The sequence below is a fragment of the Antrostomus carolinensis genome, unplaced genomic scaffold (genome assembly GCF_000700745.2).
Source record: "Antrostomus carolinensis isolate BGI_N321 unplaced genomic scaffold, ASM70074v2 scaffold43173, whole genome shotgun sequence".
NCBI classification, from domain to species: Eukaryota; Metazoa; Chordata; class Aves; order Caprimulgiformes; family Caprimulgidae; genus Antrostomus; species Antrostomus carolinensis.
The window spans coordinates 1-14,393 of NW_010308043.1; the positions used below are offsets into that span (position 1 = coordinate 1).

The window sequence follows — 14,393 nt, forward strand, 5'->3', positions numbered from 1 at the left end:
CTGCGGCTGCTCGTCCAGCGGAACAGGCGAGTTCTTGGGAATTCAGCTTCTCCCTGGGAGCGACCAAATGGAAGGAGAGAGGGTAAGAGGTCGAGCTGCTCTCGCCTTCTTGCAAGCCGCCCAGGCTGGTAAATAGGGCATATGGAGTGTGGGGAACTGGGGTGGGTGATAGTGACAGGAAACCAGAAATCTGAACCCTGACCAGTGTCTGGAAACCCCAACTGGAAAAGGCTTGTCAGCACCATAGTAATGTACTGAGAATTGGGGCAAAAGCAAAGCAAGCAAGCTAATATTGTCTTGTAATCTCTTTTACATTTAATTCAGTGGAGGTCCATACAGGTTTCTCTGTTAAACAGAAGCTTGTGATCTCTTACGATATGTGAGAGCAGGAATATTTTGAGTGTAAGTAGGTGATCCACTGGTGATGGTGTTAGAAAGATCTTTGCTGTCATAGTGATTCATCTAATCGAAAATAAGAGGCAGCATCTAATCACATTTAACAGGCTCTCTGGCAAATCTGTTTCTGCCTGGTTCTACAACTCTGACTACTGAAGCAGTGAGTTGTGTGGTGCATGGCAACACGTCACAGCTCTGAGGGGGCCGTGCTGTCTCTGTGCCTTTTAACTGAGTTTCACTGGGAGAACCTGTTCTGCACTTCTTCCCAACCCCCAGATGAAAGACTCGTTTTAGAGACAGAGCTTCTTATGGTGTGTGGAGTATTCAGTTTAAGGGGTGTCTGGATCATCTTAGTCATCCTCTGTTTACCTTGTCCTCACACTCCTTTTGGAGGAGAAAGTAAACTATCACTATAGTGTTCAAATCGCTTCCCAAAGTTTACAACGCTTGTCCTGATCTTTTTATAACGTCTCTCTGTTTATTCCTGTGTGACTATTTCTAGGTGTCTTTAACATCCCTTTTTTCATACTACTGAAAGCTCTTTTGTCCAGCTAAAATGCAGTTTGCTTCCTCCTGAAGTGAGTTTTACATGGCACATCTTTATTTGTGCTTAGCCACATTCTATTTAAAGATGAGTCTTTCCTTTATCTGCAGAATTTGGGTTGTTAGCATATGCTTACCCATTGGATTGCAAAACAATTTTTATGGCTTTCCAAGTAACTGTCTCCCAAATAGCTGCCTCATGGCTTACTCAGATACTTTCAGTACTGTGTGTGCTGCTAAACCTCAGTATCCCCCCAGTGTAGGAGTGGAGAGATTTACCAAGTGATAACCTTTGGTATATATTGCAGAGTTAACACTTGGCACTACAGAAACTGTTAGTTCACCTTGGATAAAAAAAAAAAATACTTGGAACATTTGGACTGAAATGATGTTGAAACTCCCCTTGATGGTGGTGGCAGTGGTGAAACTGGACAACGGCTGTTCTGGGAGCTGAATGCATTCTCTCAGTGATAACTTTGCTTTCTCCACTCACTGTACTAGTGTTCAAGACCTAATGAGTCTTAATTTCTGTAGCATAAAAGCTCTGTGTGAAAATGTTACAGCTATTTCCATGGCTTATCAGTAAATCCTGAATGTCTCTTACCAAAGCAAGAATAATCTGTTCCTTAAATTCAATCACTAAAGCTTAACTTCTGTCAGATACTGGAATTTCCCTTTGAATTAGCAGGTTATGCATTAGATGCAGAGATACTTGGAAAAATTGGCTCTAATCCAGAGGTGAACTGGTGCACTGAAGGTGGGGTCTTAAAAGGCAGCTGAGCTTGCCTGACAGCCAGCTATCAGTGAAATGGCTTGTCCTGCCTTTTCTGAAGGCTGTGTTCCCCTTTTCACTCACACTAGCACTTTTCTGTCACTGGACTGGACTGGAGAGCTGAACTGTCAGGAACAAAAATTGAGTTTATTTTTCCTGTTCGTTCTGTGACCTCATTGTTTAGGTCAGTGCTGGTGGTGGGATCACTTGTGATGAGCACTGGCCATGAGTTTAGCCTGTGCTTGTAGCTTGCAGGTGCCCAGAATGGCTGGTGAGCTGTTCTGCTCTCCGCACTGTTGGCGGTTTCCAAGGACTGCAGTGGAGGAGGCAAGTAGTTGGTGAGTGTTGGGGGGTGATCCCCTTGATTTCAGAGAAAGCAACTTGTTGGAGAGGGTGGGAAAAGCTATTAAGAGTTCTTAAAATCTAGGTGATACACTGTGCAAAAAAATCAGGATCTTGGTTCAGAACAATGCCCAACTACAGGCTTTATGGGTTGATTTGTTTTTCAGTCCTGTAACACCAAACCGATGTTAATTAAATCATTTACATATGCAGAATTTAAGCCCTTTTTTAGTGAGTCTTGTTAAATTATTGCATGCTAAGCCCTTCAGTGCAGTCACTGTGCAGTGCTGACATTATTGTACTGAAAATAGCTGTATCTGGGGCCTGCACTGATTCTTCAGGGTTATAGGACTGGTTGTCTCTCCTCTGTAATCCCCATAAGAGGGAGCAGATCTCAAGCAACTTTTCTGGTGTTTGTAATAATCTTTAGGAATGTGGGTGCCTGGTATTTCTGCTGTTCTAAAAAAAAAAATAAATAAAAAAATCATGGACAAAAATGCAAGGAGACTATTGAGTCATTGTACTGCAGTGAAGGGACTCAGGGAGAACCAGACTCTGGGGGTTTTATTTAATTTTCCAACATAAATGCTGGTGCACGTTGTTCAGCTAATTCTAACATCTCCGTGTCCTGTTTTGTAGAAAACAGAAGGGAGAAGAAAACATTTAATAGTTAGTCTGAACTTTTTTTGTGTTTTATATTAACAAACTGAATTTGGAAACTCTTGGTAACATAGTTATGTCAGTACACTGATCCTTTATCTTTATAAGCCAAATAGCCTCTTCTGGTGAGGCTGGGAAAGAATCTTCTCATGAAGAGAGAGCAAAATACAATACATGACTAATAAATAAACCCCATTTTAAAGCTTTGATTAATAAATAGCCTTTTGGAAAAGGGAATTGGTATAAAGCATACTTCAGGAGTGAAAAGCATTGTCATGAGAAACTTCCCTGCAATTAAAAATGTGATTAGGACTGCTGGCCATGTTCTAGTGGGTCAGAGCTCTCTTCTGGCCTTTAGAAATAAGTGGGAAAACCGCTGTTCCCAGTTTTCACAAATAACTTGTAGATACTGATTAACCCAATGTGATGGCTGTTACCATCCTTGTGATTATTAGATGGGATCTCCTTAAGTGGATATATACAGGTTGGTGAAGGGAAGTGCTTTTTCTCTCTGCCAGAGGATTGAGCATCCTATTCTAGAAAAGACCACTGGTGTCCCAGGCTGCTAGAGGTCTCTGTCCTCCCAGAACAAAGCAATCCCTTCAGTGAATACAAGCTAGATGTTTGGAATATGCCTTTATCAGGAGCTCTACACTAATAATGCTGTGCAGCCCACAGGGGAGATTTCTGCACAAGTTAGCAGGCTGCTCTTCATCACCATGATTGTAACTTCCCTGATCCAAGAACACACACGTGTACGTGCACAGAAAACGGTTCTGTGTTTGCACAGAATATACTTAGGTGACAGTAAAAATTCCCAACTCCTGGCTGTGTCTTGGTCTTAAAATACCTATAATTATGCTATAGTATGTACACTTCTAACAAAATGGACTGGGTTTGTAACAAATTTGAGACTGTTGGAGGCAAGATAGTCTAGAAAGCGTGGTAAGAGTAAAAATAGAATCACTTTATTATGTCCCTTTGAGCAAACCTCTTTATGGGTTTGAGTATTTCAAACTTCCTTTAGAAAAATGGGGTTTGAGCAGAGGTTTGATTTAGGGATCCCTGGATCCTCTTGTGCATATTTGCTTGTTAAACTAAGAGGAGCATTTAAATCTATGTTTGACTTTCTAATCCCATTAGAGGGGGAAGTGGCAACACAAAGCCCCTCTGGTGTATGTTAATGACTTGGCTGCCAACACAGAACCAGCTGTTCTTCTTTTTAAATAGTTTTACTTCAGCATTTTGTTGTCTTTTCTCAAGATGTTTTGCCTCTTGCAAGGAGGCAGTATGTGCTAAGAACAGTTGATGCAAAGCCTGTAGCAGAATAAGCCATCTGATTACTTGATGTCATGAGTTTAACACTGCCACCTTGCTCAATCTCAACAGTTTTGTTTTGGCTCATATGGACTGTGCTTAGTGAAGTGCACATTTCAAGTCTCATGTCATAGTTGGATATGTTTAACTGCAGCTGCCAAGTTTCCTTTATGTGCTGCTTTTATCTGTGTGAATCACAAAGGAAGTCGGAAGTGGTCTCAGGGTGCAGCGTTTAAGCCACATGGTGGTGGTGATGTGCAGGGACAAAACCAGTGTCTGGTACTATTAGTTCCATCCTACTTCTAGAGATTTCCTGTTTCTTTTAAGTTACTTTGTCCTCAGTTAAATTTCTCAGGTAATTTATACCTGAATCTTCTAATTGTAAAATCACTCGATGTGTGTTACATTCTGCTGTTGTAGCTACTGTGCAATTGTTCCCTTCCTTTCTCTCATGATCTCCAAAAGTTGTTCTTTTGGCTTGGATTTTTGTTCATACAGTCTGTTTCTGAAGGTTATTTACTTTCAGCTTGTTGTGTTCAGGGGTTTCACCTTGTGTGTAGCTCGGTAGATGCAGCTTTATGAGTTATGGATGTCCAAAGATGATGTGTGTTGTGATAAGGTTGCTTAGCAAGGCAGCTGTCTTAGGCTTCAGTCTTTCTGACTTGTCCTTTAATAGGTAGTGTTAAATTCCCTCTGTGTGCCACAAGAACAGGTAAATGTTCAATGCTGCCTTGGCATCCTCACCGGGGCTGTTGGCAGTTGTTTGATTTCAGGGAAGGGGAAGATGAGATCAGCTCCCATGACCCACTTCAGAAGCAACAAAGATGAGGCCTGGAGGCAGATTCCCTCTTTAATATTTGCTGCTTTTTTCAGCTTTTCCACAGAAGTGTTTTTTCCTTTTCCTACAGATGCCCAGCACTTGTCCTCTTTCATTTCCTTCTAGACCAAAGTTGACTGTTGTGCATCTTGACAAGGAAGACTTACTTTACAAACCACTTCTAGGTTTGTACTATTTCCAAAACAACTTTATTCTTGGTATTCCTCAGCCAGTTTGCCCAAATGCACAGTGAAATCTGAGAGAGAAGAGAGCTGTAAAGCAAGATGTGTGTCTCATTCAGTGACAAAGATCACAAATTTTCTTCTGACTCATTCATCCAACTGTTAACATGGCTTAAAAAAGCCTGAAGTGGCAGCCCTGAGTCAGAGTACAGCTGCACTTAAAATGCACTTGATTAACTTTAGTCTTGACCCTTAGACTCTGGATGCGTGCAGTACAACTAGTGTAGTTCGTTCCAATATTAACTGTTTAATTAACTGTTAAGCGTGTTTGCAGGGTTTTTTCTTGTGGTAATCTTCAGTTATACAGTAAGGCTTGTCATTTGCATAGGATTTAGAACAGTCTTTAGTATTTACTAATTATTGTGGCGAGAATAAACTTTAGGAATGGATTTAGTCTCCTTTCTCCACACTCCCCTATATACTGAAAGCATGCAACGCTGCCAGAACTTAAAAAGAAAGATGCTGCCCAGAAAGGAACTACTCAGCTGTATTTTCTAACCTGAAGTCAATGTTGTGATAGTTTAATTTAGGACAAATGTAAATACTGAATTATGAAAGAAAATGTTTGTGTGCCTTTTCTGTCCGTTTTTTAGAATATAGTTAAATGCTGTCTGGAAGATACCTATACACATGTGGATTCCCTCACCCCATTTCATGCTTGGAAGTACTCTAATATTGCATAAACTGTATGAATCAATGTGCCTTACAACACATCAGACTTTGTGTGGGATAATGGGGTTTTGTTGAATGGCTTCTCCTCCTAGTTCTAACGCAGGAATTTCAGCAGTCTGGCAGTTCTGCATGAAGGCTCGTGGCATGGGGCATTTACTTTCACAAGTCTCAACCTGTCCAAAAGCTCCTGTTATCTGAAGGTAGAAACCTGCTGGATAATCTTGTAGTTAGAAACAAATGTAAACTTAATCTAAAACTTACTACATTGCACTTACTCAAACAGGAGCATACGCTGACTCCAAATGTGTCCTAGTGATCTGGCTGTGCTGAATGGTGCAGGCAGTGGGCCAGCCAGGTACTAGCTTGCATTCAGAGTGACAATACAAACCCTAGTAGAAGTCTCCATTAAGTAATAACCAGTGCTGTTTAGGAAGCTGGGTGACAGTTAAGCACTTGTCATAATCCAGAGGCAGTGAGTTTTCCTGCACACCTCACAGTCCTATAAAACATGCTAGTCTAGATCCTGTTTGGCAATTCTGTATTTGTTCCTTTATAATTATTGTAATTGTAGAGCAAACTAACCAGTGAGCTTGCAGGATGAAGGGATATGTGGGACTAGATACGTTTTGCATTCCCAAGAACTAAGGCTCAGCATCTGTTGCATGATGATATAATTTCCTTTTTACTACTGCACTACTAAGTTGTATATACAAGTGCCTATTTTCTTTCTGCAGAGGATGTTATTTTTAATGGAGGTAGAAACTGTGTGTACTTGCGTGGAGCATACAGAGTGCAATTTCACACACCAGCTACGCTGAGGTAATAGCTGCTGCTGCTACACAAGTACACATGCTTTGCACTGTTGCTTTTCTGAGCTGTTAAAGGGAACTAGCTTGGCAGAAAGCTTATTAATGTTTTTAATTTGCACAGAATTAGTCTTCTGTCAGCCTGACTCCCTGAATCAGTTTGTACAGGGTGTTGAGTGCCTGAGCATGTGAGTGGGAGTAGGATTGCCCTTTCAGCTCCTGGCCATCTGATAGCTGAGCTGTAACATGAAACCCTGAGATAGACAAACGAAAACCAAGGTCAGCCTTCATCTCGCAAGAGCTCCATCAAAACGCAGTTCTTGTAACGTGGAAAGGTGCTGCTGGATTTTGCTTTTCTCCAAGTCCTTGTCCAAAATGCTCTTTGGGTGGAGCATGACAACAAGTTTCCCCAGTGCTCCCAAGTGTTCTCAAACTGGAGTGGAGAAGAATTTTTATTAAATCCGAGTCGTAAGTATGTGTTTCTCTCTAGATGTTGATGACTCTGTACATATGGCCTGAGTCTGCAGAGTACGTGGATCTGTTATGCCTTGAATATCCCCTTGCCTTCCTTCCTTCCTTCCTTCCTTCCCTGCTAACATCTGTCTCTGCCCATGCAGTTCCTGAGGGTGACGAAGCAGTACCTCCCTCACGTGGCCCGCCTCTGCCTGATCAGCACCTTCCTGGAGGATGGCATCCGCATGTGGTTCCAGTGGAGTGAACAGAGGGATTACATTGATGGCACGTGGAACTGTGGCTATTTCCTGGCCTCCATCTTTGTGTTCATAAATCTCTTCGGACAGCTCAGTAAGTGGCTCTAAGGCTGTTCAGGCGGTTGCCAGAGCACTCCGGTGTGTCTGCCGCCCTGGCTCATGTAAGCACTGTGAATCGTGTAAGCACGAGGTGCCTCACTGATTTCTTAATAGTCATTGACAGCTTAGAACTGATGGTACTTCATGGGCTGAATGAAAAGAACTCTTAATTGACCTGCTTCAGCCTTTCCTGGAAGTAGTATTAGAGAATTTCTTGTGGCGTACTACCTCTGAGTCAAAGATGCCAAGAATCCATTAGGACCATCTGCTTTCAATTCTGTACGTGCATCTATAAACACATACCACACTCCCTGAATTCTCTAAATGAAATACTCATGTTTTCTTGAACAGGGCAGTGTTAAGACTTTCTCAGCCTGCTGTTTTTATGGGTATTAATCTCAATGGCAAAATCTTAATCTGCAGTTGGTACACTTAAGCCTGAGAGAGATGCTTATGTCAGACTTTCAAAGTCCAGGAATCAAAATAATCCCAGAAGCAAAACTTCTCTGTGTGTGCTAGGTGGACTTAGAGTATCAGAAACTGAGAGAAGTAAAATGCTTTTCTGTTTGTTATGTCCTTGATCTACTGTTCTTGATTGCTCTGCCAATTTCTTGTCTTGTGTCTGGGTTTTTTTTACCCTCATATTTTTGTGTAGAGAGTCAGCTTAATTTAGTTTAGTTACTAGTCCTCATGTCAAAGTGGCAAAGGCTGTCAGTGCTTTTTGACAGAAGACTTGAGGAGGGGTATAAAACAAAAGCAGTACATCTGTCCTAACAGTTACCTCATTTAAAAAAAGAAAAATCCACGGTGAGTTGAATTTCTGTTTAACTTCTTTTAATGCCTTAACACTGATAGCTGCTCTACAGTACTCCATATGTTGGGACTGCATTTAGCACGTGCTTACCCTTTGTAGAATAAAAGATACTTCTGGAATTGTATAATATTTTAAAATGCACTGAAAATTCTTGGTTCTCAAACTGATTTGTGCCAGTGTGCCCTTAAAATTTCCTGCCTGATGTTCTCCATGGCACAGTTGAAAGAAATTGGAGTCTGCTCAGTTCAAAACAAGTTAGCATTCCCGCAGCATCTTTTCCTATGCAAGCCAGAAGTGTAACTGTGTTCAATTTCCCCAACTCAGGTGGCTGTATCCTGGTGCTGAGTAGGAACTTTGTGCAATATGCCTGCTTTGGACTGTTTGGAATTATAGCATTACAGGTAGGAGGCTTAAGTCTTCAACCCTTCTAAACCATATCTTTCAAATCTTCTCTCTTAGCCCCAGTACTACCAACACATATTTAAATACAACTTGCAACCCTGGAATTTTTTTCCACCTTGGCCTAGTGCCAGTCCTCAGTGGCATTGAACTATTTTGCTGTTTCTGATGTGCCGAATAGATCCTTGTCTGTAATTGCAATTAGTCAGCTGAAGAAGTTGATTCAATACTTGACCTTGACCAATTTAGCATAAGTAACTTGCACCTGTATGTTAATAATGTGCCAAATGTGGAACTTGCAGTTGCTTTGGCCTTCAGCACACAGCTTTTATAAAGGACTGTCCCCATCACAAAGGATCCTAGCTAATAGTACCCTTCCTGTTTAAAACTGATGAATTTTTGTGGGGGCTAAAGCACGAGCCAAATTCTGGCTTCTGTCCTCTGTTTTACACTGACTCACTGGCCCACATTGATGTAACCTACCTTGTTTCCTTCAGTATAATATACTTCTAATTGACTTCTGCTATGGATAGTACAGGCTTGAGATTATAACATAAATTCAAAACTTCAGTGTAATTTATATGGTGTTTTAACCTGTTTTCTTCTTTGCTTAGACTATTGCATACAGCATTCTATGGGACCTTAAGTTCTTGATGAGGTATGTCTGCTTCTGAGTTTTTAACAAAACAAAATTAAAACTGTTGTCTGTCACTGCCACACTGACAGAGGAAATGATCCTTGTATGTAGTATTTACTAGAAAGATTTTATGAATGGTATTATATTAAACAAGAGTTGACAGCACTTATATATATATATATATATCTGTACAGTCTGTGTTAAGCCATAGACAGCAGGCTTAGTGCTGTAGAAAGAAAAGACTAATCCTAACCCACTAGGATCTAAGTGCTTCTGCTACTGACCTCCTTGCTGAGAGCTCACAACAATTGTCTAGACTGGATCAGTGAGCTGCTATTATTTCCTAATTGCCTAAAATAGCAACTGGGCTTATGCGTGACTGAAGCCATTTTCTGAGAAAACTAAAACATGTAGATATTAAAGTGCTTTCTGGGACTTTAAACCTCGAACACCTTCTCTAAGTAGACGGCAGCGTTCTTAAACATGAGCTTTCTTGTCAAATCCTGAGTGATGGCTGGCTGTTACCTTTTCACTCCTCTCCTCTGAGGGGAGGGCAGGGGCCAGCACAGGAGCGGTACTCGTCTTACTACAACCCTGTAAATGTGTAACTCCTTTTAGCAGTGCTGCTGTTCTGTTTTCTCAAAGCAACCTCTGAACCACTTCGGCATGTATGGCTAAATCTAAGGTACAGAATAACTTCAACACAACTAGAGGCTGTAACAGATGCTAAGTGACTGTGCCTGAGCTGTGGGTGGACTTCTTGGCCAGGCTGTACATGTCTACACAGGGTTGTGTAGATCATTGTTGTGTACAACGCTGCTGTTTCAGCTGTGAAATCTACTGCAGACGCATTGCAAGGTGCAGAGTGGGTCACTCCTCGCTAGCATGCCGATTCTTACTGAGTTGAAATTGTCAGATAAGGCTTTCAATCTACAGATCAGTGCAAACTGTAATAAACTGGGGGGGGTTTTCCCCCCATTTCTGTCTTTCTGTAGGAACCTTGCCCTTGGGGGAGGCTTACTGCTGCTTTTGGCTGAGTCACGCTCAGAGGGGAAGAGCATGTTTGCTGGTGTCCCTACCATGCGGGAAAGCTCTCCTAAGCAGTACATGCAGCTGGGGGGCCGTGTGCTGCTGGTCCTCATGTTCATGACACTGCTACATTTTGATATGAACTTCTTTTCTGTAAGTATCTGTGTATAAAAGCATAAGTTAAGGAACTAGAATATAGTACCAACTCCCAGCTTGGCTGCAGGACCTACTCACTGCTTAGCATTTAAATCTACGTTTTAGTAGAATTAATATTTAGAAAAGTTAATTAATCATTTATGTCATGACAACCTGTTCTCCTGAACTTGTCCATGGTCTGTTCTGGTGTTTGTGTATCTATTTTAGGACCCATATATAAGCTTGTGGGTTTTTTTTCCTTGCAGATTCTGCAGAACATTGTGGGCACAGCCCTGATTATCTTGGTGGCAATTGGCTTCAAGACTAAGCTGGCTGCCTTGACTCTAGTCATCTGGCTGTTTGGCATCAACATCTACTTCAATGCCTTCTGGACCGTCCCAGCCTACAAGCCCATGCACGACTTCCTCAAATACGATTTCTTCCAGACCATGTCTGTAATTGGAGGGCTCCTCCTCGTGGTTGCACTGGGCCCTGGTGGAGTCTCCATGGATGAGAAGAAAAAAGAGTGGTAACAGGAATAGCAACACTTCTTGGGACATAACATACTAAGTCCAGAACTGATTCTCTATGGATTCAACAAAAACTGCCAGCATTTTACACGTACATGCCCCCTTCCTATTAAAGGCACAGATGTTTTGAATTTGATTTACGGTGGCACCAGTAATATAATAGATAAAATTCTATTTCTTCAAGGAATGTTGCCTAGGCTTATTCTAACTTCCTAGATTTGGAACTAACCCAAGGAACCTGCATTTTGCTGATGCTTCAGTGAGTTGCAGTAGAACAGTTGCTGTCTTTAATGTCGGCAATGTTTTAAAATTCAAAGTACTGTGAGCAGATACAGCTGTATCATTGAGTGTGCTGTTGGGTTCTTGCTATAACTAAAAAAGTGGATCCCCTTTCTCACCCTTGTCAAAACTGTCTTGTGCATAAGGAGTTCCATTGCTGGTTATAGCATTGCTTATCAAGGTGGAAAGCAGCATCAAAAAAAATCACTTGTTATTTAGCTGCTTAGTGACCTGTAATTTCCTTTTGTTTAACAATAGGGGCGGTCTTTTCTGCCCCCAAATAAAAAGAAAATTCTGAATGTCATTTTACCCCTCTCTAGCTAGGAAAAGGGAGAGGTTTTTCTAACGTGTCCCAGATCTGCTCTTGAGGGGAACAAGGAAGAATCCTGTATTGCTAATCAGGAACTGTGTATGGCTAATCAGATTTCAAGAAGGAAGTAAGGGGAAGATACTCCTGAAGAGACAGATTCTGTTAAAATTCTGTGCCAAAAGAACTCTTCATTCAGCATTCTTTCCCCAAATTTACCCCTCCTGAATTCCCAAGAAGGGAGCCAAGTTTTGCTGCAGGTTCCATGATAAAAGCTCCTTTCTGCTATTAACCACCTTCCATGCATATATGCCCCAACTTTGTATCTGAGTTGCAGGTTATTGGTGAAAATGTCTTCAGAATTACAGAAACTCCCCTTTTCCCTGCACTCACTGCATGCAAGATGAGAGCAGTCAGTCTTCTAATCTGTAGTCTTTGCTTCTTAGATTCACTTGTCAGCTGTAAAATTCCCAGCTGACTGAACAGCAGAGGAGCTGGGTGCTGAACTCACGTACAGCCCCTTGTCTCTGCCGTCTCAGACCACACCTGAGATGTGTAGGGAGGAAACGCAGAAGTCAGCTCTGTGCTGCCATAGCCCCAGTTCTCAGCTCTGTATGCAAATGGTTATAGCTGAAGAATGCAAGTGCAAAGCCTGTGCAGGGATCAGCAGCCAGGGATGCAACTTGCATGTTCAGAGAGAGGAACTCCTCAGGATCATGGTGAGGAGAGAGGAAGCCCCTATTCTCACCTCTCACAGTGCCACAACCTCTGTGCCATGAACGTGCTTAGTGCTGCTCAGAGGAGGTATTTTGTCCTCTGCTAGTCAACTAGTGAACCTATTTCACTAGATTATAAAAGAATTCTAGAAAGCATGAGCCCTACCAACTTGCTAACGTTACATTGATTCCTTGCACTGTTGTTGTCTCCCTTGAGAAAGCTGCTCAACTGTTTGTTCAAGGACTAATTCAGCTGGACACCTCCAGCAGGAGCTGTTTACCAGGGTCTCCTGGTAAGGACACTAACCCGGACAGTTGAGCTTAACGGTTGTATATTAGGAGAGAAAACTAGGCTGAAAGAATTGCTGACAAATAGAAGAGCACTGTTGAATGTTAAACCAGTGATTTCATCATCTTAAGGGGAAAATAGCCTATGTAATAGTAAGATGTGCTGCTGCTGCTGAAGGAAATTAATTGATATGTGGGGGTAGATGGGAGGGGAAGCCAGCACTTAAGTTCAGGTCATGTAGGAGATTTTCTTTTAAACAGGTTTTTGGCAAGAGAAGTTTTCACATCAAGTGTTCACTGTGCCTGTCTTCATAGCAAAACAAACCGTTCCTTTCAGTTAGGGATCCGCAGCACAGGATGGTTTTGGTTTATTCACTGCAGGGCCTAGAATGGTTTTAGACTACATCAAGGCAGCCATTCTCAGATACCTTCTTAATTACTGATCATGTTCATAGTATTTATAAATGGATTTATAGAAATGACTCCTGCAAGTAGCCCTTCAGTCAACTTTCTCAGCTTCTTTATGTCCTGCCTAACTAAGCAGCTGGATGACAGACTAGTCTGAAATATTGACCAGTTTCCTCTGTGAAAATCAAGTCCCCTTTCCAACAAAACACCCTAGAAAAGGAACTGATACTGTCCCTTGCAGCAGAAATATTTTGGTACTAAAGGGGCACAGTTAGGTGGAGGGCATTATAAGATATTTCTAGGCAGTGCAATATGCAGACTTACTGTGAGTCCTGATGCAGAAGACTATGGTTTCCTACATACACTGCTGTATTTGTGCATCTCCCAAAAATACAGTGACCTCTCCCCGGGGCTGAGAAACTTTCACAAGCAGGATGTCAGCTATCAATTGGCTCTGCAAAGTGTTCTGGAATTCATTCTGAATATATTTTTGCTTTCTATGTGGAAAAAAATAAATAAGTATAAATTCTCATTTTATGCTGTATTTTGTACCTTAGTTGTGTTTGAAAATGTTTTGATTTTTTGAAACAATCAAAATAAAACAATGGCATCTTTGTATCCACTTGATGTGTGTGACTGGTGACACTCCCCAGCCAGGCTACCCAGAAATGCTAGTTAGTGGTCTTGTGTGATTTCTCACCCAACTATTTTTCCATAAAGAGGTGTGAGCACTGGGCTGCCTGTGCTTGACTGCAGTTGTCATCCTTCCCTTGGTGATGGGTGATGGCTCAAGGCTGTTAAAATACAGCTTAATTCCACCCCACTGTTCCCCTCCCCAGCTGGAACAGTCAACTGGAATGGGCAAACACTTCAGCCAGCCTTGTGCACCCTCTAGAATTGTTATACCACAAGCTTCAGGCCATGTATTTATAAGAAAATTTATTTGCCATTGATTGCTTTCTTGAAGTTCTTGGGTTTTCGATTATGACTCTTGAATTTCTTCTTTAAAGGGCCTGACTGTTTCTGTAGAGAAAAATAAAGTTCATCAGCTTTTTCCAAAACCCAAATCCAGCCCTGCCCAAGGCAGGTTAAAGAGACTGAGTGTGGTCTCCTTTACCAGAGACAGAACAAGCACAGCCCTGCTCACAGAGCCAGCAAGGACATCTGCTTGCCCTGTCCTGCAAGTTAGCATTCCCTTCTCTGGCAGGCATGTGGTTTCATTAGGTACAAACAGTGACAGTCTCCCTGTAAAAATGAACCTCAACTTGATCCAGCATTCACTTTCCAGTTTGATACGGTTATAAAGGATCCAACCCCTCCCTCAGGGGCTGCCTTAGCAAGATAAAAAGTTTATCCAACTTTATGTATGTAACATCTGCCTGCTTCCCAAATGGAGAAGGATCAGGGTATGTCCTGTAAGGCAGGACCTGGCCAGCTCCTCAAAAAAGGACCCTGTGACTTCCAGAGGGTTTCAC

The 14,393-nt window shown here is 41.9% G+C and overlaps 2 protein-coding genes across 2 annotated transcripts in view; one reads left to right on the plus strand and one right to left on the minus strand.

The window, feature by feature from the left end:
* Window positions 1-345: 345 nt before the first annotated feature.
* Window positions 346-11,673, plus strand: SURF4 (surfeit 4). Its single transcript, XM_010165649.2, has 6 exons — window positions 346-402; window positions 7,185-7,371; window positions 8,515-8,591; window positions 9,204-9,247; window positions 10,222-10,408; window positions 10,657-11,673. Exons 2-6 carry the CDS (start codon window positions 7,266-7,268, stop codon window positions 10,921-10,923), a joined length of 681 nt encoding a protein of 226 aa, XP_010163951.1. The 5' UTR covers window positions 346-402; window positions 7,185-7,265; the 3' UTR covers window positions 10,924-11,673.
* Window positions 11,674-13,857: 2,184 nt separating this feature from the next.
* SURF2 (surfeit 2) overlaps window positions 13,858-14,393 on the minus strand; it is a gene marked incomplete at its 5' end in the record, with an annotated part of 2,733 nt that continues 2,197 nt past the window's right edge. The window contains one exon of the mRNA XM_010165650.1: window positions 13,858-13,941. Within this exon, the coding sequence (XP_010163952.1) occupies window positions 13,858-13,941 (84 nt within the window). The remainder of the gene's footprint in view (window positions 13,942-14,393) is intronic.

Coding starts and splice junctions, on each gene's coding strand:
- SURF4 (XM_010165649.2), top strand. CDS start 7,266: ATGTGGTTCCAGTGGAGTGAACAGAGGGATTACATTGATGGCACGTGG. Junction 7,372..8,514: donor AAATCTCTTCGGACAGCTCA/GTAAGTGGCTCT, acceptor TCCCCAACTCAG/GTGGCTGTATCCTGGTGCTG. Junction 10,409..10,656: donor TTGATATGAACTTCTTTTCT/GTAAGTATCTGT, acceptor TTTTCCTTGCAG/ATTCTGCAGAACATTGTGGG.